The 24,738-nt window shown below is 49.5% G+C and overlaps 7 protein-coding genes across 7 annotated transcripts; 3 read left to right on the forward strand and 4 right to left on the reverse strand.

The window, feature by feature from the left end:
• Positions 1-333: 333 nt before the first annotated feature.
• HO133_003088 (uncharacterized protein) lies at positions 334-1,943 on the forward strand (the record flags this gene model as incomplete). The annotated part of the gene is made up of 4 exons (XM_037294012.1): positions 334-351; positions 498-665; positions 733-1,108; positions 1,156-1,943. The coding sequence occupies 4 exons, from the start codon at positions 334-336 to the stop codon at positions 1,941-1,943; spliced, it is 1,350 nt and encodes a 449-aa protein (XP_037150090.1).
• Positions 1,944-3,765: 1,822 nt separating this feature from the next.
• HO133_003089 (uncharacterized protein) lies at positions 3,766-4,640 on the reverse strand (the record flags this gene model as incomplete). Its single annotated transcript, XM_037294013.1, has 2 exons — positions 3,766-4,132; positions 4,444-4,640. 2 exons carry the CDS (start codon positions 4,638-4,640, stop codon positions 3,766-3,768), a joined length of 564 nt encoding a protein of 187 aa, XP_037150091.1.
• A 1,907-nt stretch (positions 4,641-6,547) lies between these two features.
• HO133_003090 (uncharacterized protein) lies at positions 6,548-13,551 on the reverse strand (the record flags this gene model as incomplete). The annotated part of the gene is made up of 5 exons (XM_037294014.1): positions 6,548-7,190; positions 7,758-7,785; positions 7,838-13,122; positions 13,196-13,384; positions 13,439-13,551. 5 exons carry the CDS (start codon positions 13,549-13,551, stop codon positions 6,548-6,550), a joined length of 6,258 nt encoding a protein of 2,085 aa, XP_037150092.1.
• Positions 13,552-14,933: 1,382 nt separating this feature from the next.
• HO133_003091 (uncharacterized protein) lies at positions 14,934-20,318 on the forward strand (the record flags this gene model as incomplete). The annotated part of the gene is made up of 2 exons (XM_037294015.1): positions 14,934-18,907; positions 18,962-20,318. The coding sequence occupies 2 exons, from the start codon at positions 14,934-14,936 to the stop codon at positions 20,316-20,318; spliced, it is 5,331 nt and encodes a 1,776-aa protein (XP_037150093.1).
• Positions 20,319-20,588: 270 nt separating this feature from the next.
• On the reverse strand, positions 20,589-21,915 carry HO133_003092 (uncharacterized protein; the record flags this gene model as incomplete). The annotated part of the gene is made up of 2 exons (XM_037294016.1): positions 20,589-21,584; positions 21,676-21,915. 2 exons carry the CDS (start codon positions 21,913-21,915, stop codon positions 20,589-20,591), a joined length of 1,236 nt encoding a protein of 411 aa, XP_037150094.1.
• Positions 21,916-22,454: 539 nt separating this feature from the next.
• HO133_003093 (uncharacterized protein) lies at positions 22,455-23,674 on the reverse strand (the record flags this gene model as incomplete). The annotated part of the gene is made up of 2 exons (XM_037294017.1): positions 22,455-23,542; positions 23,593-23,674. The coding sequence occupies 2 exons, from the start codon at positions 23,672-23,674 to the stop codon at positions 22,455-22,457; spliced, it is 1,170 nt and encodes a 389-aa protein (XP_037150095.1).
• A 528-nt stretch (positions 23,675-24,202) lies between these two features.
• Positions 24,203-24,691, forward strand: HO133_003094 (uncharacterized protein; the record flags this gene model as incomplete). Its single annotated transcript, XM_037294018.1, has 1 exon — positions 24,203-24,691. The coding sequence occupies one exon, from the start codon at positions 24,203-24,205 to the stop codon at positions 24,689-24,691; it is 489 nt and encodes a 162-aa protein (XP_037150096.1).
• Positions 24,692-24,738: the final 47 nt, after the last annotated feature.

Genomic DNA, 24,738 nt, shown 5'->3' on the forward strand with positions numbered 1-24,738 from the left:
GCTTCTTCTACTTTACTTTACTTTACTATCTTCTTCTTGCGCCTCTTTTCTTTCCTCGAATTCCAGTACTCGTACGCATCTGCCCCTGATCATCATCAGTATCACCCTCACCCCATACATATCACCGCTCCCCCCCTTCCCCCCCACCCTCCTTTCCCCTTTCCTCTTTCCCCTTTCATTCATTCATTCATTGATTCATTCATTCATTCATGCATGGGCATCTTCTAACCCTCTCTTTATCTTCTCATATCTTCCCTTGTGATAGCTTAGTCCTATCCTGTTGGAGTGTCACCGTCGCTGGTTGTCTTACGTAGCTGCCATCACACCCCCACCATGTCAATCCTCTTCTACGTACGTATCTTCGCGCTCCACATACCCTCTTCCCACAAGTTTGGAACCCTACCTGACATTTGTTGAGAATGTCTACTGTGCAGAAATGTTTCAGGGTTCGAGTATCCCGTGTAGATAGACAATACTGATCCCAAAATCATCAGCAGGGGCGCCCCGACTTTGTCGGAAAGGCTCCAGGACCTATGACCGTGTCTTCATGTCAGGCATATGTTAAGAGAACGTCAAAGCACAAGAGATCCATTCCGCCGGATCTTTCATTCGAGAATGTTGTACAGAACAAGGCAATGCCGCCATGCTCGCGTCAGGACTTCATGGTAGCTATACCTGCCGGCATCCTGGTACAGGCTAACCTTAGGCTTTCAATAATGACCTTTTGGGTAGGAATACCTTGTATACGTCTCTCACGATGCCGAAAATCTGCAGTTCTGGCTGTGGTACGAAGACTACTCGCGTAGGTTCTTTGCGGCTCCCAAGTCTGAGCAAGCCTTATCGCCACCCTGGTACAAAGCAGAAGTACCACGTCCTCACAGCAATGACTCCAATCAGACCGGTGCTACTATCGTCGAGCGAGGGAACCCTGTGAGCACTGGAGGAGCGATGGTTTCCGAGCTCCGCTTTGTCCACATCGACCGCCCAGGCTCACCAAACTTGTCTCACCTTGACACACGGTCACTGGCTTCAACCACCAGCACTACTCTGTACCATGCCGATTCTGTCGAGGACGCCGACACGCAGATGGGCCTGAAATGCAATTCATGTAAGTTTCATTGCCCAATCCAGATTTACACAGCTAAGCCTTCACAGCCACCAGCCAGCCTTTCCGTTCTGAGATGAATCGTGTCATTTCGCACTATCTCCATCCTGGCTCGAGCAGAGAGCTCAATCTCTCAAGTAGGGACCGCGCCGCCGTTCTTCATGCCCTAGAACACACTACTCACCCCTCTGCGCTCACCCTCGTCAGAGACATGGTCGAAGCTAGCTTGCGCGGTCAATCTCACCCGAATTTCATCCGCTGGGCTATCTGTAACGGCAACAAGCCACGCGTGCTCTTCGTCCGGAACTCAGGTATCGCGCATATCGTCGCGGCTCTCATTCTCGGTCTTCTGCTCATTTTAAGCCACGCGTCAAGATGGTGGAGGTTCTTCGTCTTTCCGCTCTTTTTCGTTGGCTTCGATATCGGTGTCGCGGCTTACAAGGGTCTTTGCGTCATCATCCACACAAGCCATCGCCGAGCTCTGCGCCCATGGGAGCAATTCAGCGAGGACGTCTCCCTTACCAGCTTCGATAGCGGCTCTGAAGAGGAAGCTAATCTATCTACCGACGACATGTTCAGCATGGTCTCCCGCTCCAGAAATGGTGTTTCACTCGACACTTTCGGGACATCTAACAGCTACAGCCATGAGTTGTGGGTCGAGAAATACAGACAGAAGCATCTGTTCCGGAAGATTTTCACTAAGAGCATCTGGGTGCAAGAACAGGCGGTGAGGTTGTTACAGGACAAGATTGTGAAGCAGAGTCATGCTTGGGCTCTGATCATCAGTGTCTTGTTGACGGCCTTGGTGGTGGCACTACCGCAAGCCAATGTTATCTAGAGAATACCTCAGCATCGGCATCAGTATCCGCATCAGCGTCAGCGTCAGCGCATTCGCAGTCATTCGAGCGTCCAAGTGCTGGACACTCGCTTCCGACTGCTCAGGCGTAGAGTTCGAAAAGAGGTTTGCATGTGCTCGCGAAAGAATTCCCGGTATTTTCGGTGTTGGATGGATCAATGTGGATGTGCAGGTTGGATGATGGATAATCGATTGACTCATTTTCTAAGTGTCTTCGCGTCAGAAGAGAGGAGACAGTCATTGCATACTGGCCTTGTACTCGGAGAGACTGGCTAGTCTTCTTCTTGCCATCGGAGTCATCTCACGTTGGCTAACTTATCTCATCTACTGCAAAGACTCTCAATATCCCATAGAAATTGCATAGCGTTGGCACAGCGTGTGGTCCGTCTACATCAACGATAGAAAATTTCCATGCTTTGAACTTCCCTCGTTTCAATGCTGCTCTATTTAGTGTGACCGAATGAGAGCCTGAACATCTGACTGTTCAGCCTCGATCATAAGGTTGAAAGAGCCGAGGGCCTCTAAGCATGCAGCCAGTCTACGGCGGACGACGGCTGACACTACGACAAAACCAAAAAAAGAATCTCTTTTCGTTTTTTTCTTCGCGATTTCTAGTAACTCTCTTCAAAATATTCTTTTTAGAATATTCTCAACTCTTCGAGAGATACTTTTTAAGATACTCTTTAGGGGTTACGCTCCGAGATATTCTCCGAGGTACTCTCCGGGGTATTCTTCCGGGTATTCTTCGAGGTACTCTCCGGGGTACTCTCTCGGGTATTCTCCCGGGTACTCTTCCGGGTACTTACGACGGATATTTTATAAAGTTCTTCGCAAACAAAAAAAAAACTTAAAATTTAAAAAAATTAAAAATTACGGGACTTTCCGTGGAACTTCCCGCGAATTTTTTTTCGCACTTCAAATATTTTTTCGAGTGATTTCTCGAGTAAATCTTTAAGAAACCCCTCGAGTAACCCTCTAAGTGCTTTTCAAAATACTCTTCTCGAGTATCTCCGAAAGTATACCCTTGAATAATCTCTTAAATCCCCTCGAATACCCTATAAAGAATTCTCTAAAAGAATTCTCTAAAATATTTCTCTAAAATATTTCTTTAGAAAATCTCTTCAAATATTTTTCAAAGTCGCTGGAAGAAAAAAAAAATTAAAGAAAAAAATTGGTTTTGGTTTTGTTGTAGTGTCAGCCCTCGTCCGCCGTACAGTCGATCACCTTCATGGAAAGCATCGAAGTCATTCAGGTCCCTCTAACTGTACAACCCTCATACGATCCGACCCTTTTTGACGTCTCACCAACAAAAGCAGAGTAGCGGAATCAATCTGAGAGTCCTTCTTGGTTTTCGCGTGAGCTGCCTTTCGAGGCCTAATTTCCCTTGGAACGAATGAAGATTTCAACAGATCGAGGTTGCGAAGACAGTAGCAGGAATTTTTAGTGAGAATGTAGTTGAAATGGCACAACAGAAAAGGTTGCTGCTTCGAAGAATCAAGCATTTTGGTAGAATGGGATTGGCATTGAAGATGTATCGCGATCGCTCTTCATATATGTTCTACCTCCAAGGGACGAGTATGGATGCTCTATATTCATCAAGACCCTAAATCGTAGATCTTCAATGCCTTACATCATTTCACGCGGGCTACCTATAGGCTACTCTTTGGCCTTCACCGCGTCGACAGGATGCAGCAACATGCCGGGCAGACACAACCTGCCCACCTTGTCCAACCCAGCAGGATAAGGGTACGGCGTGTCCTTGTGGCCATTCGGACCCATTCCTCGCACCGCAAAGGCCTCCCCTTCAAGTCCACACCACCGCCGATACAACGTCCGTGGATACTGCTCGAACTCCAGACGCCACCGAAACGTACTTCGTGTTCGCATTTTGATCAATATCTTGCGCAGCAAAGTCAGTAAAGGTGCCATTCGGCCCGACGGTGTTGAAGATTTTGTTGTCTTCCTCCGGTTCATCGACCTCCTCTTGGTGGTCTAAGTATTGCGGTACGGAGAATTGGGCTACTTTGAGAGCATGGAGTAGCACCGTGGTGTGGGCGAACGTTTGGGACCGTATGTTCATGCTCTGGGCATCATGCATAATCTGCAGAAGCTGCCTAGACAAGCGGACCCCCGGAGTGACCATGAGTGAGCGACGAGGTGGATCTTCCCTTCTGGAAACCCGTAGATGGTATTCTTCTTGAAAAGCTCCGTGTGATTGAGGTCTATTATAGGAGACATTGAAATAACATCTGCCTCTTCGCCGGCGCCTCAGGAGTAATCATCTTCTGCTGCTGTCTTCCTGAGAGATTTAGGTCCGAGAGATCTTGGGACGGCCCAGCTTCGTACAGGGCCCCGGACACCACCGTCTGGGTTGGCGGCCTCTACAGTGTCCGAGAAGCTGGCGTAAGTACCGTGGTAAGAAGGGATGTAGAATCTGGCAGCTCGTTCAAACTGAAGCTTGCGTGGCTGTTTGCGAGCTCACGACTCGGCATTCTCGAGAATATTGTACCAGTTTCCTGTATAGCGGACGTCAAGTTCAAATTGCCAGACGAAGACGAAGTCAGGGTTCATATTGGAAAAGAATTGTAGTGGCTGATTTATGTGTAGAGATTGGCCGCCTCCTTGATCAATCCCAGGATACCAAACCTTCAGTAGGTCTTGGTTGAAGAGGATCGTCATATTATGGAATTCGCGAGGTACGATATCATCAAGGGCTTCTTAATAGGCCCCAGAACCAGGGCTAGTCAGGATAGGTCTGTCTTTGTCTTTGATTCTCACCATAAGGTAGATAGAGTACTCGCCGCCAGTGTGAAGAGAAAGCTCGCTAATCATCGAGCGAACGCTTTGAAGAAGCTCAGGAGTATATTCCATCCCCTGCCAAGCACGAAGGAGAATAGCTGTTTCGTCTTTACACTTCTTCGATGGAGAGAACAACGCACGTTTGCTACTTCTCAACATAAGCATTGTGCTGCGTTTCAGAGACAGAGGCTTTTCAGTCTCAGGCTATGCAAGAACCAAATTTTGCCCAGGACTACGACTAAAGCGAGGTTTGTTTGCTTCCCCACACTGGGCTTGCAATTGGCCCCAATCGACATATCTCCAATCAACATCCGGACTCCCGGAAGTTTGGAGTAGGGGCCGATCTCGAACAATGTCAAATCCGTAGAGGCCAAGTCGACCACTCCGATCAAGCAATGGGTACTATCAAGCTCACTTTCGGCAAAGGAGCCAAACATGGGGTTTGGGTTTAGAGCTTTGCCATCGATGAATTTCGATTCCTCAGGACATGACGAGACGAGGCGCTTACCAATTGGATCAACAACCCAGGCCTCAAGCATGTCGTCTGGATTGCTGTTCACATGTACGCCTCGCGGCCCCAAACACGGCTGCTGAGAGCCATGCCATCTCAGACACCACGCTTGAACATTGTAGTCAGGGTAGACGTTGTAGGGTTTGCGAGGAAATAAATCCCTGGACGCTAAATCGATGTAGTCGACCGAAGGCAGTCTGCGTGCTGATGGCTCTTCAATGATGGGGTGCCCGTGATTTTCGACACCATGGTCATTGAGGACAAAGTCTGGAACGACGGTGATGTTCCTATACAGCGGAATCCCGAAGTCATGCCGCCAAATGTAGGAAATTGAGAAGGTGTATGGAAGTAATGACACGAGGACGCCGGCACAGGGTGAGAATGGCTTTGTCTTCATATTTACAAGCGGTTGGGATATAAAAAGGTGCTATTGACAAAAGAAAGAAAGGAAAAAAATGTTAAGAAGGAGTAAAAATACAAAGCATCGCATGGATCCTGGCACATCAATTCGTCGCAGATCCCTACCGAATTCCCGAAATCAGCCCCATGTCGCATACTTGTATCCTCGGTCACAGCAACCAGTCAACACGGCCGGATAATAACATAAATTGTATGGACAAGTTCTATGACTTGCTCGTTGGTGAATCGGGAGAGAACGAGTCGACCCCAAAAGTGTCTATTTCATGGCACAAGTACTTTTTAATCTACTCGTGTGGCCGAGAAGTCTATCATCTTGGCAGTCTAGCTTAGATAGGTTAGCGCTATAGATCATAGGCATAATTCAGTGTCAAACTGCGGAGGAACGAGATAGTCTGATTGGTGGGTACTCCCGCGCTGGACTGCCAAGATGATAGACTTCTCGGCGACGGCCACACGAGTAGAGAGTAAAGACTAATCTTACTTTACTCGGGTTAGGCTGTGCCGCTGCCTACTCGAACGCTTCTAAATGATGGCGCGCGGCAGCGGCAAGCATCCCTGGCATGAGTGGACATAATGAATCCATGATTGATGACGCATATTATATACTATATGTTGCATGAATCAGGATGTATGTGATAGAACGCTCGAAGATGCACGCCAATCGACGACTGTAACCCGTCAACGACTACCCCTAGATAGCCATACAAATGTCCCCATACCAGGTATGAGCGGTATTGGCGACTTTTGCAGCTGTCTACGCGAATATCGTTGTTTGTAGCTCTTGATAGGAAGTCATCTTATACATCGGCCTTAGCACCACCCTTCATCATCTCACTGGGCTTTCAATGCCAACGGCTTATTCCCTCCATCTTATACCCCACTCTCCTTTGGCAAAACTACTCTCCACCACTCTGCCCCATTGAACCGCCTCTACGCTTCTCCTCTTTCCCTCCTCCATCTCGAATCCAAAAGCCACACCTCTACGTGCGGCCCTCCTCACCATCTCCCGCTCTTTAGCCTTTTGCATGCCCCATTCCCTCAGAGTCCTATGCGGTCTTTTCTCCGATTGGGGCTTCGTAGTAGTAGCAGTAGTAGTTGTAGTAGTAGCTGCAGGAGGCTCCATCTCAGATGGGAGTCTCACGCCGCCACCATCGTCCTCCGCTTCCTCTTCTCCATCACTCGGACCGTCTTCTCGCAGCTCCTCTGCGTCTAAGAGCTCGACCTCCTCATTATCAGACCCGTCATCCGTCCTAGTCTTCGTAAAGATCGCTCTCTCCACTTCTTCACATTTCACAATCCTTCTCTCTCTGCCATCGCCCAGTAGCCGTACAAAAGCTCGCTCGATGTCGTTCTCAGTGGAAGGGGCAGGACGAGGCCTCTCTCGTCGGCAGCGGTCCGAGCAGTATTTCTGAGGCGTGGCTTGTGTGGTGTGGGATTTGCGGGGAGCTTTGGCAGGGTTAGAACAGGAGAAGTAGCCAAGTTGTATCAGAAGAGAAGTACTATCACATCAAGAGGAAATTTATAGTAGCTACATGAAAGACGAAGTATTGGCTTACAAAGTACACGTCCACATGTGCGGCAGTAGAGAGTATTGGCCGATGGCCCCGGGGCAAGAGCATTGCGAGAAGGCCGAGTGGACATGCTTGAAGCTTGTGCAGACGTCGTGGGTGGCGAAACAGCCCGGGAAACACGACAACCAAGAGAAAGAGACTGAAGTAAAAGAATTGGAAGACGTGGAAGACGATTCAGGCGTCCAATACGGTGCATCAAGTGGGAAGGAACCTGTTAAGCTAGGAGAGATTTTCCAAGTTCCCTATTTACTTTGAACGGTGAATGGCTGACAAGACGATTGTACATCCGCCAATGCGACGCTTTACTAAACACTTGTTCGTGCTCAATGCCAATGCAATGCACCCTTCAATATCAAAATGGTCATGATTCTCCCGTGCCCTTTTCCCTCTGCCCTTCCACCATTAGACGCTATGCTAGAAAGATAACTCCATGCCTAATACTGCCTGCTGTACATTTCTTCATGCACGCTTGTCTTCTAAACTTTCCCTCATCACAGCTGCCCAGATAAAATAGCTTCCGTCGCTGTCAATGAGTCAGCATATGGATTACTGAGCGCAGTACGCAATAGACTCACCTGAACCAATGTACGCTTTTTTCGGTTCGAGATTGACGTTGAATCTCCTCTCCAGCTCCATCTTGATGCTCTTCTTTGTCACAGACATAAGATCGGCGGTCTTCAGGATTTCCCTGATCTCCGCCAAGATAGAGTCGTCACTTGGCAACTCCGAGAAGTCAGACATCTCCATGTTCTCTTGATAGCCTCTATTCACTATCTCTGATGGAGCGAGTGATAGACGCGATCCATATTTCGGCATCTCCATCTGAGACATTGGTCTTGACGGTGGATAACCATATTCTGAAGCTGCGGGATGATACGATTTCGTGCCGTATGAATAGCCAGAGATTTCCGACTTATCGTCATGCTGAGTTTGAGCGTCCCAAAGCTCAGCTTGGTATTCTTCCCATCTCTTGTGCGGAATCGACGCAGGGTCAAATTTGCCCTCATCAGATATAACTAACTGTTTGCCCTTCTCACCTGTAACAACTCGGGTATTACCCCATGAGAAATCATCCATGTGCCAGAACGAATACAGTGGCAGACCCAGTGAGAAGACAGGCATGGCCAGAATGTATATGATCATCCATCCAATCATCTCCCACTTTCTCCGTAGTATGAAGATTATGGCTTGTAGACCGTAGATGGCTCCTAACAGTACGAACGCCATCAATGGTACCACTGCAGAGTCGATAGCGATCAAGACAATCAGGTAACCAATGTAGGCCACGGTTACAGGCTGGACAATGGTGCTCATTAAGTCGAGTAAGACAACAAAGCGCATGCTGAAACAACAGAAACCGCAGAGCTGCTGGAGTGGAATGAGTTCGACGAGATTGTGAACAGTCGAATTGATCCACCGTCGACGTTGCGACATGAAGACGTTCCAGCTGTCGGGTGCGATGGTCCATGCATGCGCGTTAAAGGTGTATTTGGTCTTGTACTTCGGATGATGCTTGAGAAGGAGCGTCGTCAGAAATCGGTCCTCGCCAAGGTGGAGCAAGTTCTTCATGTGAAGAGTGTCTACGCGGATTTCTGAATACGCCTCAACAATTTCTCGGCTGACGAACAGAGGCTTTCCAGTCTCCGCAGCGCGTATGCGGTACATCGTAAAACAACCTGGTAGGCAAGTTACAGAACCGAACAAGCTCTCGAAGGCCTTTGTCAAATTATGCGATATGTAGTATTCGTAGACCTGAATCATGGTGGTGAAGGAGGACTTGGCGTTAGATAAAGCAGTCTCTCCACAGATCCCAATGAGCCTGGTGTCGTGAAGGAATGCAGCTACCATGCGTGAAGCAGAGTCAGGAGCCACTACAGTGTCCGCATCGATCTGAAGCATGAATTCGTAAAATGTTGGGTTGACTCCAATGATATTCCGGATTTGATGATGCATCTCCAATTCAAGAGGGTTCATAGGATGGTTGTAATGCACGCGATTTAGGAATCTCATGATTACCATCTGAGAATCACGCTTGCCTCGATTGCCGGGTCTCGAGACTTCTGAGGGCTTTCCGATCTTGACGACGACCATAAAAGGCACGATATGTCCTTGAACTTCGTACAATCCAGAATAAACCTTACCCATATTGTGCTGTTTCATACCCTCGCCCAAGCTCTCGAAACTTAGTGGTTCAGGATCCACCGTTTCATTCACACCTAAGATGTCGAGGACGATTCTCGGAGTAGGTCGATCGTTGCCCTGGCCGATGATCATACCATCGCAGACAATGACCAATAATTTGCGTTTGTCGTCATACTTCATTCGTGCTGCCGAGTCAATGGCTCGGCGAAGAGAGTCCTCATCCTCAGTGTATGCAGGTACCTGGCAGATGACGAATTTATCGAGGTTCTCGGGTACATTCTTCTTTCCGAATTGCAAGGCTGCAAAGAATTTGAAGCCGATGACAGTAACCAAGAGAATTGAAATGGCGAGGAGTATATATTGGGCGAAGAGACATCGAGCAGAATTCCTCGTGTCTGTCGAACCGACGAAAAACAGGTTGTCGAGGCACTCTTTCATGATTGCCTTATCAGATGATGACAGAGCGAGGTTCTCCCAGTCTTTGCTCACGTCGTTACCCGCGCTCATTTGGAAAAGGTTCACCACAAGAGGGTTCATGAAGTCGGGGCTTGCCTCAGATGATACCTTTGTCCCCGGCGGGGCTTGCAGTCGACGACCCCCTTTGACATAGTCGGTAAAGTCATACACCCGACCGTACAATGTCGCAATGGAAAATTGCTTCTTAGTTGCCAGCGTCTTGACATATTGAGGAGTATAACCAACCTCACCCTTTTTGTATTGGGCTTGCAGAGATTTTTGCTGTTCGTACCACCAATCTGGGCGTGAGTCGTTTGTAAAGTATCTGAAATCGTGGTAGTTTGAATTGCTGTCTGTGCTGCTGATCACGTTCGCAGAGCCTGATACGTTCGTTGGAGCATAGCTGAGCTGAACACTGGGGTCGATATTATTGGGACAGAGTGCAGAAACCTGCATTGGAAAAAGATCCGTGGCATCAATCCCAGCATACTTTTTCAGGGCCGTCTGCGGAACTATGGAAGGGTAATGATTTGGCATGAAAGCCCCCAAATCATAGACCGTTCCTCTGATAGCAATGTATGAACTCTGGCCGTTCTTGCCGTTGTGATTCGAGAGCTCATTCGCTGAGTAGACATTCTGTTTGGGACAGATGAGCCTGGGAAAGAGGATGATGAAGAAGATGACGAAGCCACAGCTGAGCCAGATCATGAGGTTGATGGCAAACTTCTCGCGCCATGCCATTCGAATATCTTTTCGTTTCATGCGACCGACCCATTTGATTAGAAAATCTGGCACCCACCAGGTCAAGAGGTAAATCAGAGCCACCCAGCGCTGTCGACTTCCGGACACGGGAACAACATCGACTTCTACCATTTTCTTCTTGTTGCCCTTCTCGGCCATTTGCTCCCTTGTCTCTAGATTGCGGAACATATCACCGGAGTTGAAAGCAGAAGCACCGGCATCGGACCGACCGTCCACCTCTCGACCACCAAAGTATGCCGCTTGCTTGGTTTCATCACCGTATATGAAAGCACCTGGGCTCGGCATATTCTGTTGTGATGCCAGAAGATTGACTCGGGAGTCACCAACGCCTCGATCCTGAGTCTCCATTGGGGTCAATGCCTCCTCCCCAACATCACTGACGTCTGCGTCAAAGAAGCGTCCGCCAGTAAAACCTTTTTCGCTGGACTTTGCGATTGTTGCCCAGCATCTTTCGCTAAGAAATACGCCGGTGGTGCCTACACGGGCCTCGTTTCCGGGCCATCTCTTTTCACTCAAAGCGGCCTCTACCTTCTCCCTTTCGCTTCCCATCAAAGTATCATGTGCTTCGACAAGACCAAGAAATTCGCCAAATGGTAAGAAAAGGCTGAAGTCTGCGTTTCGTAATCGCTGACTGATCTCAGCTATACCAAATGTCTGAATCTGGGCTCGGACACATTTACTATCGAACTGGTTGGCGATGCGGCGATCATTTGGCTTTAGACAGAAGACAAAGTAAGGATTGGTATCTGTGGACGAGATAGACTTCGTTATATTTTCCAAAGACGACAAGAACTGGCCGGAAGCACCTTGGTCGATGCCGCCTAGACGATCATTACCTTTACGTCCTCCAGCAGCCCTCTTACGAAGATCACCGGCTTGGCTATCAGCATCTTCATTAGATTGAGTAGCACTAGTCGTACGTGCAGCAAGCCTCCCTGGTCGCTCGCCCTTCCTGCGGGCCATACTTGGCATTCGCAGTGGCTTCGAGCTGACTTGGGCCTGCATGATAGCAGTCTTTTCGCTTGGATGCATTACGGTATGAAGCGCTTCTTGTCCAAACAATTCACGGAGGAAATCACTCTTGGTGGAGTTGATCAGATTCATCAGATCGCCCGGGATTACTTCTCCGTTCTCCTCGACCAGTCCGTTAATCGGATAATCGACCTCACCAGCAAAATGTCTCACGGTGAAGGATGCGGCGGCATTCTGTGTGACGAAGTTGCTGCCCGGCATTTTAGCAGTAGCACTTCCCACAGTGATTGCAGGATTCTTGTTCTCGAATCGCTTTCTGAGGCTGTCCAAAAGCTGTAAATCTGTTCTGCCACGTCGACTCTGGTCACTGAGTATACTAAGAAGTCCATTGCCATGTTTGAGTAAACCGCGGACAGCATCGGTATTGTCAAAGTAACTCGTTGCTGGCACGCTGACATCCTCACTTTCCATCAGATCGGCTTTGCGCTCGAAGAAACTCTGCAACGCGAAATTGTACAGCGACTCAGCTGCGGCGTTGTTAAGCAACTGGTCTAATACAGAACCTGTTGACGCAGACTGCGCAAATCCCGGGAAGTCGATAATTGATATGGTGTTTGCAACGGAGTCCTCCAGGGCGCAAGCCCTCTGGTTTATCTGCTCAATGACGTACGCTACAAGTAGAGAGTAGAGGGTCCGTGCTAGCTCGTCCGCGTTCTCTCGAGCACCTTTCGGATCAAGCATGACTGTGACTCGTTCCCGATGTATCGTCTTTGTCTTGTAGCCGAGACTGGTCTCGAGATCCTGAATACTCAATCCAAGGAATGCAGCGACTATGCCCAAAACCTCCCTATTTTTCACAGTGGTCACTGTCTCGCCACCTTCGTGGGAATAACCGCCGCTATCGTCGGCGGCAGGTAGAGTGGATTGACTAGTCGTGAATTCCAGCTGCCCAATATGGAGGATGCTGGCAAGAATTTGGCAGATTTCTGCTATATCACCTCGTGGAAATTCGAGCTTTCGTAAGGCTGTCTTGAAGTGCTGGAAACCTTCGGCATCATTGATTCCTACCTTGAGTTGCGTAGGGTGACCTAGGTACCGCCACCTCTTGTGACCAATATTTCCAGATGACCTATTGCCGGCGGAGACACCGCTTTCAGCCACCACACCTGCGTTTTCAAGACCAAGATGCGCTCTCTCTGCAGCGCTCGTTCCGGCCAGCAAGTAGTATAGGACGTGGAAGCTTCGCTCGCCAGTCGGGACCGAAGCGATCCTGCTTCGTTCCAATCGATGGTCCAACAGCTTCCCTCCAATGAGCGTAGGATTCATCGTTGACGAGGCATCATATTGCAATTCGAAAAAGAGTCCAGCCTTTGATGCAGTCGGCGTGGTGAGAGATTTCGTGGTCGTAAGTGTGTCGAATACGAAAGCCGCAAGAGAAAGCTTCGTAGAAAGCGGCGTGGATGAGAAGGATAGGATTGAAGAAAGCAGGTGCGAGCGTATGGTGGTCTTGCCGGAGCCAGATTCACCGCTACATAGCCAAGCGAACTTAGCATCTGAGCCACAAAGATAGAAGTGGGCTGCTGGATGACGGTGTCACTTACAGAAAGACCACAGCCTGATTCTCTCCCCGTCCTCCTAATCTTGACCAAGCTCTTCTCGCCAATTCTTCGGCCTCGCCCATGGCACTTCCTTGTTTGCTGCCATCGGGACCCTTTGAGGAGGAAGTGTAGGTGTTGAGGGAGATGAGCGCTTGAGATGATAATCTTGACACTGGCAGGGAGACATGGAAACTTTGGACCTGATTAGCTTTCTTGTAAGAAATCAATCAGAACACGTTGACATACCGACTGGCAAGATGTGCTGTCAAATGCGTATCTGACTGTAAATGGGCGGGCAACGCCGGTAGAGAGGGTTGGGCGTGTGCTGGAGTCGTACTGTTGAGCGAAGGAAGGGCCATGATGGCGGCACAACAGGGGCGTTTCTCAATCCAGAGGGTTGAGGACTTGGTATGACTTGGGGTATGTCTCTGATGCACCGATTGCACTTTTCAATGACCAAAGTTGAACGGGTGTGGGTGTAACTGCAAAAGCAAAGTAATGGGCCCGAGGATGATGCTGTTGGTGGGCAGTAACCCAGAGGTGGAGCCGTCAGACTGGGTGTCTTAGCGAGAGACAGACAGCGTAAAACTGGAAAACGAAGGGAAAGGATCTAAACGAAGGTCGTTAAGGGTAGATTGACAAAGATGAAGATAAGAAAAGAGGTAGAAGGCGACAGTCTCTGTTGTGGTAAGATACTCCGAGGGGGAGAGGGAGAGAGTGAGAGAGTCTCGACGGAGGTGCTAAGCATTTTTAGAGCCACGGGTACGCGATCTTTTTACGATGTCCAGTGTCCGTTGCCACTAAATCCACTTTCTCTCAGCTGCTTTGAGCTGTACTCGTATTGAACGTCTATGATGGAAATACTGATTGGTCTGGTAAATGTCACAACTTGATTACATATTCATCGAATCGTTCGTTCTACGTCTGACGAGTGTGAAGTCGGATTACCTATGGTGATGTGTTTACATTGTTAGCTTACTCCGTACAGCATGCAGGATTCAATAAAGGGCCATGGAGACCCGACTGAACTTGCGGGCGCTAGAAAAAGTCCGCAGATCTCCCCTTCCCTTCTTTTGGGCTGGGACCCCAAGAAAGACTGCCATGTGCCAAGTGCCAAATGTGCCAAAATAGTACCATAGGAAAGCTGAAATATAATTCAATGAAATGATCACACACATACATAAACAATTCGTCTTGTTCACTGCCCCTATATCGCACAGTCGAACCGGAATGAATGTTGTGGGCGGCCAAAGGATCAAATAATACGAGACATTATTTAGTGCATCTAGTGGAGGGGTGTGTTGCTATTTCCAGCAGTGGCGGCGGCGGGCACGGGGGTTGCTCTAGCGTGTTTTCATACTTCTCACTGACTAGACGACAACGAGCATCAACATTCGGCTCATAGCCTTGTATCTCCTGCTGCAACACCGCCGAGCAATTCATCCTTTCCATTCCCACAGGGTCACACTCGTTCCTCTCTCGTTGCTTGTCACTCGCTTCATCGTTCGTTGCTTGCCTATGACACCCTGGGCACCGTGATCCTTTCCCTCCCGAAAAGTGCGATTTCAAAGATTTTGGAGCCATTGCCCTTCACCTTCTTGAGCTCTAGAAAGAGCTGAATACGAACCACGATTTCAACATTCTCGGCAGAAGAGTTCGCATAAATTCTGCTTGGTGGTGCCTCAGCAGACTGCCCAGGGGCGGGCATTAAAGAAGGAGCTGCTGATAATATACCTACACCATGTCTGTGCCCAACAATCGCCTGTCAACCTACTCTGGTGCCTCAACTCCCACCGGAGTCCGTTCTGCAGCCCAGCAGTCGACGCAGGTATCAACGACCACATTGCTCAACGCACTACACACCAGCTACGCTTCGTCACGCCCCTATCGCCTCGATGCGAGCACAAGCCTGGTAGTGAACACATGGCTTACTGCGTCCCACCCAAACGTTGACGGCCAACTGGGAGGTACGATAGATACGGATTTGGCACGACAGGCATGGGAGCATGCTCGTCGACGGGCCGAGGATGGTTGTATCGTCCTGGCATCCTTGCATCACTCCACACCCTCCATTCTTTCGCCATTCATATCTGCCATTCCCCTTGCGGTACCGTCTTCTCTCCATACCGCTCTGGCAGTCCTTAGGCCCTTTACCTATTGCGTGACGCCCTACAATCCAGCCACTCCAAGGCATGCAGCACTTGCAGCTACATTCAGTCTTACACTTGCTGGCAACGTCAGCTCGGCATCACTCTCACTTTCACACTCGGGACTCAACATCGCCAAGGGCCTTCTCGATCTACCGCCAGAATCAGGCTTTCGAGCTTTTGACGTATTCTACTACCTCCTTACATCTGCATCAACTCCAGCTGAAAGAGAATTTCTGAGCCTGAAACACCCATCAACCTACGCATTGCTGAACAGATCTGGCACATACGAGCCACCAACCTATTTGCCTGCAGCCGATGATACGGCTTCCGCTGAAGACTTCCGGTCTTCTTTGAAGGCAATTGGGATCAAAGGGTCGGCTCACCGGAGTTTGATTTCCACTCTTGCGGGGCTCCTTAAACTTGGAGAAACCGTGGGCCTTCTCATTGATCAAGAAGATCTGGAAGACATCTGCGAAGATGTTAGTGGTCTTCTTGGCCTTGAGCCCGAAGTCCTTATGCACAGATGCAATACAGACGAACGCGAAATTTTGATTTCAGGAATATATGAAGCTTTAGTCGATTGGGTTCTGTTGAAAGCTAATAAGGCAATCTCTGCAGAGGTACAAAGAACGAAAGAAGGAGATGAGTCTAGTGAGAGCGGCAATGATAGAGTGGGCGCTCGAACACCTAGGACGGATGAGGATAACGGCGATACTGTCAACATCACCGTGATAGAAATTCCAGGGCAAGACCTTGGCAAAGCCGTCGCGCTTCGTGGTGTCTTTGACGATAATCTGGGTATCAACGCCGAAATGAAACAGGATGGAATCGACGTGATATCGCCCGGTTCATCTGTCGTCAAAGACATGCAGAACGCCGTTTCAGAAGTAGGCGCAGACCTTGGGCTCACCCACGGTCCAGTCAGCAGAGATCGAGCTTTAGAGCGAGAACGCCAGGAAGAGGTGTTGGAAAAAGTAGGGGCAGAAGCGGAAATGGGCGGCTTCTTGCGAAACATACTGTACCCAACCGACGGGCAAGGCGTCAGAGGTGACATGGAAACGCGTATGGACCTTCCGGTTGTACTCGACAGCAGCAGAATATGGTACCATTTGTCCCTGCACCCCACCGATGAATCGCTGGCCAGTCTAGGCAATTTGGCGTCTACAACTTCAGCCTGGTCAGCTGGTACAGTGTCGAAGCAGCTTCGAACCTGGAGACTTCCGGAGTGGGCCAACTACCGCAACAAAAACCTGGACTTCACCGCCGATTTTGACATTGATGAGTTCTACACTCGATACTCCCGACTTGGATGTCAGGAGGGCCGGGATGGAGTCGAGAGCTGGATCTTGGAACGTGGGTGGAGTAACGGCGAGGTAGTTGTAGGACACGAGCGTGTCTGGATTCGCGAAGGACCATGGTGGGAGGCCGAAAGTATGCTCGATCTCAAGCCCGCCGAAACATCCACCTACGGGCAGCCTCACTTCGGCATCATGGGTGGTGGCGGCATGGAAAGTGGGTACTCTGCCACGACACCTGGGCCCAACGAGGGCGGGTTCTTTCCACCCGCGGGTGGGGACTATGGAAGCCGGGATAATCTGTTGCAACGGCAGCAGAGCGTAGCAACCATGCCTCAAGCCACCATGGGTGTAGCAAAGTCCATTGCCCCAACTATGACCCGCACCGTTAATACAATGCCCGGCGATTACGGCTTAGGCGCCAAAGGGGACTATAAGAAGGGCCAAGTCACATACTACAACGATGATATTGGAGAGTTCACTGGTGGCTTGGATCCCGAGCTGGCCGAGCCGAAGGCCATCTCTTCTGAGCCTGTCGATAAGTCTCGTCGGCTTTGGGTCGCATTGGTTTGGGCTTTGACCTTCTGGATCCCTTCATTCACGCTCCGATATCTCGGCCGAATGAAGCGACCTGACGTTCGATTTGCTTGGAGAGAAAAAGTTGTTCTGATGCTGCTGATCTTCTTACTCAATGCAACGGTCATTTTCTGGATCGTCGAATTTGGCAATCTTCTATGCCCTAACCTTCACAAGGTTTGGAATCAGAAAGAGGTCGGGTATCATCAAGCTGAAAACGATTTCTGGGTCAGTGTCCACGGCAAGGTTTACGACATAACGAAATTTGCAAAGATTACACACGGAGACATTGAACCTCTTGCCACCCAAGCCATGATGCAGCCTTTCGCCGGATTGAATCTGGATGAGTACTTCCCACCACCTCTATCAAAAGCCTGCAGCTACCTGGTCACCGATGAAGCCACAAGATTGCTTGCGAACACTACCGTTCTATATCCTCAGGGGGTTCATACATCTGGTCCTCTTTATCAAACGAACAACAACACAAAATTGCACAGTATCGACTGGTACAGCGACACATTTCTTCCAAAGATACAAGAATACTACAAGGGTGATCTCGTAACTACAAAGGGGTCTATCAGTTCACAAGGTTCTAACCGCGAATGGGTCATCTTGAACGGAAAGATATATGACCTGACAGACTATTTCTACACTAAACAGACTGAGGGGAACATCGCAATGTATTCTTGGATTCCTGAGGAGGTATCAGATCTGATTCAACAGAATGCTGGCAGCGACATCACAAGCCAGTGGAAAGACAACAACCCCGACTACGAGAAGACTTTGAACTGCATGGAAAATGCTTTCTATGAAGGAATACCGGATTTTAGAGACACCGCAAGATGTCAGGTCAACAATTACCTCTTGCTTGCTTTTACCATTGTTCTTTGCGCCGTCATTCTCACCAAATTTCTGTCTGCACTGCAGTTTGGTTCCAGACGCAGACCAGCAGCCCAGGACAAATTTGTAATTTGTCAGGTCCCAGCTTATACAGAAGGCGAAGATCAGCTACGGAAAGCTCTTGATTCATTGACAGCCCTCCAATACGACAATAAGAGGAAGCTGATATGTGTCATGTGTGACGGGATGATTGTGGGAGGCGGTAATGACAGGCCAACTCCAAAGATTGTACTCGATATCCTCGGCGTTGATCCAAAAATTGACCCTCCCGCACTTCCGTTCAAAGCTGTTGGACAAGGCAACGAGCAACTTAATTACGGCAAAGTCTACTCTGGTCTGTACGAGTATGAGGGGAATGTGGTACCATATATCGTTGTGGTGAAGGTCGGCAAGGAGTCCGAACAGACAAAATCAAAACCTGGAAATCGGGGGAAACGAGACTCACAGATTCTGCTTCTTAGCTTCCTCAATCGTGTCCACCATCGCTCACCAATGTCACCACTCGAGCTCGAAATGTTCCATCAAATCAACAACATTATCGGCGTGGATCCTGAGCTATACGAGTACCTTTTCATGGTTGATGCAGATACTAGCGTCAAGGAAGACTCACTGAATCGGCTTGTAGCAAGCTGCGCCAATGATGCGAAAATCGCAGGCATTTGTGGCGAAACAAGCTTGGAGAACGAGGAACGAAGTTGGTGGACCATGATACAAGTCTACGAGTACTATATATCCCATCATCTGGCAAAGGCATTCGAGTCGTTGTTCGGTTCGGTAACTTGTTTGCCCGGATGGTGAGTCCAATTTCCCATCTTCAAAGCCCGCTAGACCTACTGACATTATGCTAGTTTCTGCATGTACCGACTTCGAACAGCGGACAAGGGTCGCCCATTGATCATCTCCGACAAAGTCATCAATGATTACAATACCTGCAATGTGGACACACTGCACAAGAAGAATCTCCTGTCCTTGGGAGAAGACAGATATCTTACAACGATCATGACGAAACATTTTCCATCAATGTCGTTCAAATTCGTACCAGACGCTTACGCTAAAACCGCAGCGCCGGAGACGTGGGGTGTTCTCCTGTCTCAAAGACGACGTTGGATCAATTCCACAATTCACAACCTGGCCGAGCTTGTCTGGCTCAAAGATCTTTGTGGGTTTTGCTGCTTTAGTATGCGATTTGTGGTCTTCATCGACCTTTTCGGAACCATCATCCTTCCTGCTACCTGCGGGTATCTAGGATATCTAATATACCGTGTTGCGAGCCATACCGGTCAATTTCCACTAATTTCCCTCGTCATCTTAGGATGCGTATATGGCCTTCAGGCGATCATATTCCTAATCAAAAGACAATGGCAACACATTGGGTGGATGATTATTTACCTCCTCGCGTTCCCAATCTACTCTTTCGTGCTTCCGATATATTCATTTTGGAACCAAGACAATTTTACCTGGGGAAACACTAGGATCGTTCTTGGCGAGAAAGGCAACAAGCAGATTGTGGCCCTTGAAGATGAAGGGTTCGATCCTCGAAGCGTCCCACTTCAGAGATGGGATGATTACGCAGCGACGAACAACCTACCAGGTCGTCGCGGCATGGCAGGCATCATGGAGAAGAGCTATGAGGACGAATTTGCAAACAATGGCTTTGAGATGGACGACATCCACTCGGTGTACTCGTCCGCTAAGCCTGCTTCCACCATACTCACTGGGTTCCAAAACGCACCGCCTGCATACATGCCACCTCATTCGCCTGCAGCTTTCGGGCATCCGAACAGACAATCCATGTATTCGTTCACTCCTTACAAGGACCGACCGCAGTATTCACGTCCGCATTCGAGACTGCAATCAGTGACAGGTATGAGCGATCATTACCAGGACCATCCATACCAGAGGATGAGCATGCCAAGCACAGACAATCTCATTGCTATGCAATCACCGCCACTACGGCAGAATCGAAGCCCACTTGGATATGGGAGCAGGCCTGTGAGCACCGTGGACTTCCGGGGAACGTACAGCGGCCCCGACGACGGTGCGATTGTCGAGGCTGTACAGAGCTGTCTCGCAGAGGTGGACTTGGACAACGTGACGAAGAAACAAGTGCGCGCATTAGTTGAGCAGCGATTGCAGACAGAATTGACGGGGGAGAAGAGAGCGTTCATGGACCAGCAGATTGATGCTGAGTTGGCGAATATGTAAATGCAATCATTTATTGGTACGAAAAGCGGGTTTTGAGCATTTACTTGGGATCATGGCATCGAGCTGATGGAAATTGCATCAGGAAGGGAGCGGGGTTGGGTAGCATAGAGCATTTAATTGGCGCTATGCTTGCCAGGGACATTGTTCTTGTCACGATGTGAATTTGTACAGATATGTTGATGCTCATAGAGAGTATGTAAATGCAATGCAGAGTGCCGCTCACAACGCTGAAACCAAGCCCTTTCTTTCCATCTTCACCGCTTGCTCCCATCACCTGCCAGAATGTTTTTCATCCTCGATCTGCCTCCTCAGATCGTCCAGTACTCCCTCTCTCGTCTTCCAATGTGCTTCCAATCCCTCCACCATCTCCCTAACCCCCTTAATCTCATTCTCCACTCCTTTCAAAGCCTCACCAGCCTTACTTCTGCCCTCGCCCCTCTCCAATTCTCGGATCTCTTTCCGCTTATAATCCAACAGCATTTCCAGCTCTCTCTTCACAAGCGCCGGCTTACTTTCCTCTTCCCTTTTCCGTCCGCTTTTGCCCTTCGCTCTCGATTCAATCGTATCAATCTTATTTTCCAGATCTTGAAGTTGTCTCTTCAGCCTCACCTCTTCCCAGTCCTCAGTCGTACGTGTACTACTGAAATTTGTGCCAGAAGGTTGATAAGTGCTCTTCCCGCCCACACCCAGCCGGCTAAGGTACGTATCCCCAAACTTGGCTTTGCGCCCTGTACTCGTGTCCTCATCCTCATAGCCCCAGCGCTGAGCGGGCGATCTTGATTTGACGCTCCTGTTCTCGGGGTTGTAGTCGATTTGGCCTTGCTCGAATGTGGCGCGAAGCGAGGCGGGGACGGAGCGCGGGATGCGGTAGCCTTCGTGTCTGTTGTTTAGTATATGTAGGAATGCCAACGCCGCATGCTTCCCTATCGCTGGTTCCGAAGCTGGATTTGCCAGGTTCCATGCAGAGCGGAGGTCTGTGTCTGGGACATCGAGTGAGGCGTAGAGGGATTCGAGAGATTGGAATGTGAGGGCGCCGTGTGGGCCTTTGTTCGCTGTGTATATTGACTCGTACTTTGATTTGTCGCTGGGTGACATGTACCAGTCGAAGCCGTCTTTGAGGCCCGGCGTGTCGTCGTCGTCATCGGAGGGTGAGATGGGGGAGAACGCGGGTTGATTACCGGAGAGGGCACGGGTTGCTTGGACGAGATGAGCTTTAGATTCGGGGACGAGCCAGTCAGGAAGTGAGGAGGGAACGTCTGCGTATTCCTGGGTGTAAGGGTCAGCATGGGCGTTTCTCTAGGCAGCTGTATGTAGACAACGCAGCTCTGCTGTGTTCTGGCAGGGGGGATGAACATACGCCATTCACAAGGTCAAAGATGATCCGCATGGCCACGCAAAACTCCTCAAAATCGAGGTTTCCATCATTGTCGACGTCTGCGAGGTCCCAGACTCTCGCAAGTTGATCCTCTCGGAGCTGGCTGTTCTTGAGTACGGAAGCTGCTTGATCTCCGCTCAGGTGGGTCCCACCATTGGCTAGAGGAGAGAAGATTTCCCAGTACTTTTCTACCTCTGCCTGTTCTATCCGTTTATTTGACATTGTTCATGGCATGACAAGCATAGCATGCTCTGCACATCTTCAGGCTAGCAATCGCGGCTATCGCGGTTCTCGGACCGCACTTTCGGACCGTACAGTCCACTTTCTGTCGACAACAACACGTAGATAGACATCTAGAGAAAATTAGCCAGCGTAATTCTCCTTTGATCAATGCTGGAATGAAGGAGATATATCAAGTCAGATAATATCGAGAAGTCCGAATTGTGTCACATTGATGACATTTGACTGGGCTGCTGACCGATCAACCCGTGAGTAGGATAACAGGCTTTTCTCAAGAAAATTGCATAGGGTCAAGCCACCCTTAACAAACTATCTAACCCTAACTTTGGGATCTATGAAAAAAGAAGTACCATTTCTTGCTTGCGTGGCCGTGGATTGGGTCAAAGAAGAGTTGAAAACGCCGCAGAGCCAGCCGAGAACGAACACATATGCTGGACGATCAACCCCTTTAAGGCGACTATGAAGGCGGTTCAACTTGCTCGGCAGGCCTCTCGATCTCTCCTCTGACCACATTTCCGGCTTCAGTTCCGCACGTATGTTAGATAGGCCTGGGGAGCTGACACCCAATTATCGAAGGACACAGTCCACTTGCCCAGTGCAAAGAGCTGCGGAGGCTCTGTCTTCTTCGTCCTATCGTTGGCCCAAATCCTATTGAGTTGCACTTGCATACAGTTCCACTGGTCCAGATAGGTGGCTTGGGTATTTGGCATCTCGAGTGGTACGTTGGTATAGAACGCAAAATCACTGTAGGTCTGCTGGAGCGCATTTTGGACTTCTTGGATATCTTCGGGTGTCTCCGGGCGCTCTGCGCGACAGTCGAAGTCGAATGTCAGATCGGCTTTCTTCTGCACCTTATCTAGGTACTTCTGTTTGGCTTCCGGATCTTGACGGACTTGTGCACGCTCAGGCCGCGTCCCAATGTTAAGCGATCTCATCGATGCCTTCTCCAGATCCGTCAAGTCGCGGCCTATGGTTTGATTGTTTGCTTTTTCTGCTGGCGAGCGAAGTTCGTCCATGAAATTCTCGATCTTCGAATCTTTGGCCCCAGTCGTCCAGCTAATGAGTCCAGCGTCGTTTCGAAATCTTCTGGCACGCTCTCGGACAGTCCCAGAATTGTAAATGGGCTCTGGAGTCTGTTGCCCTGCAGGGTCAGTTGTCCATTTGACCGGGATCCGAGCGACGATATCCATCACGCTCATCTGACCTGATCGCATCCAAGCTTCGGCTCGCCATCCCTCAACCATGCTCGAGATGACCAGCGGTAGGCTTGGAAAATCTCTGATAGGTTGCCCGCGAAAGTCTAGTAGCAGCTTGCCATCGTATTTCAGGTTCCCGATCGCCTTCTTCGACATGTTCTCGGCAGGAGGTGGGTTAAATGAAAGTAGGTCGACTGGGCGATACTTGATATCTTTTCCCCATGACAGTTGATCTTCGTGGACAGCTGTCACATCAAAAGGTGCTGATCCGCATGATGGCTGGTAATCTGTGTGTTTCAGGGTCAGAGGTGCGTAAGGATAGTTTCTAAGGACGTTACCGTAAGTCGCGCCTACTGCCTTTGCAGCTTGTGCGAGCAGCTCCTTGCGATAATTGTGGTGGTATAATGCACTGTCTTCGTGTGCGTTAGCTCTAGCCGTCTGTATGAATGGAGGCTGTGCTCACCCTCTTCGCATTCAGATCCTTCTTGAATTTCTCCTTTCTTAGTACATATGGCGTCCTTAGGGACGAGTTCGTGGGCATTCATCGTAGAGGCAGGCCGATGCCCTGCTTGTGCGAGACCGAGTAAGTTGTATGAAGAAGCGGGCTTTTAGCTTAGAAAGGATCAGGTAATGCTGAATTTGTTCTGGACGGAGGGCAAGTTGTGCGTTGTGTTGTTACCAGGCGTCGGGAAGCTAAGGAAAGATGCCCGAGTTATCTCGGCAATCATCTTGTGTAGAATTGCGTCCATATCCTGGCTTGACAGTCTCCAAGTGATTACTTGGCTGCCTTTGTCCCGAGTCAGGTCGCTTCAAGAGATCGTTAGACACACTATTTTACCGCGGTCCTGCTTACTGTTTGCCAAAGCAAAATCACACTGTTCTGTGGATCCTACACTCTGGATACAAGATCCTGCGCTTTCAAGACTTCTGTTAGCAACTCTTTATTACATACAATTGAAAAACGCTTCTCCATCCGACTATCTAGCTGTGGCGATGCGCTACTAGTGACAAGTCTTACGTCCACACCCCTCGTCCAGCAACCAAAGTTCCTCTTCACACAGCAGTCAACACCAATGGACGACGCCATAAAGGAGAAGCTCCGCCTGGACACTCTTCACGACGAAGAGCTTCTTCGCATCGGCAAGACTCAAGAGCAGGAACGCGAACACATTGTTCGAACCCAAGCCCAAGCACGCGAGCACCTCAAACTTACGCTCGATCTCGAGCATCACGCAATCCACGGCGCAGCCATTGCCCGGCAAAAGGCACTCAATGAGCAAGATTATGAGCACCGCGAACGCCTACTCAAGCTAGAGCGTCAGTATGCGTCGAGTGAGATGGCGCTTAAGCCTAATGAGTCGGTCCCAGAATCTGAGAATGCGGGATCTAGAAACGAGGCAGCGGTAGACACCGAGGAAAGGTTCACTGAACCTGAGAGTGCGGGATCTGGGAATGAAGATTCTGGAGAGCGGGCATCAATGAAGGGCAAGAGCAAGGTGGAATTTTTCGTGCAGATTGCGAAGAATGCAGCCGAGAGGGGGGCAGAGAGGAGACGGGGATAGTGAGAGGCCACTGTCATTGGGGGTTTTTAGGCTGAGTCGGACGAGGT

Source organism: Letharia lupina (genome assembly GCF_014066315.1).
Source record: "Letharia lupina isolate WasteWater1 chromosome Unknown contig_16, whole genome shotgun sequence".
NCBI classification, from domain to species: Eukaryota; Fungi; Ascomycota; class Lecanoromycetes; order Lecanorales; family Parmeliaceae; genus Letharia; species Letharia lupina.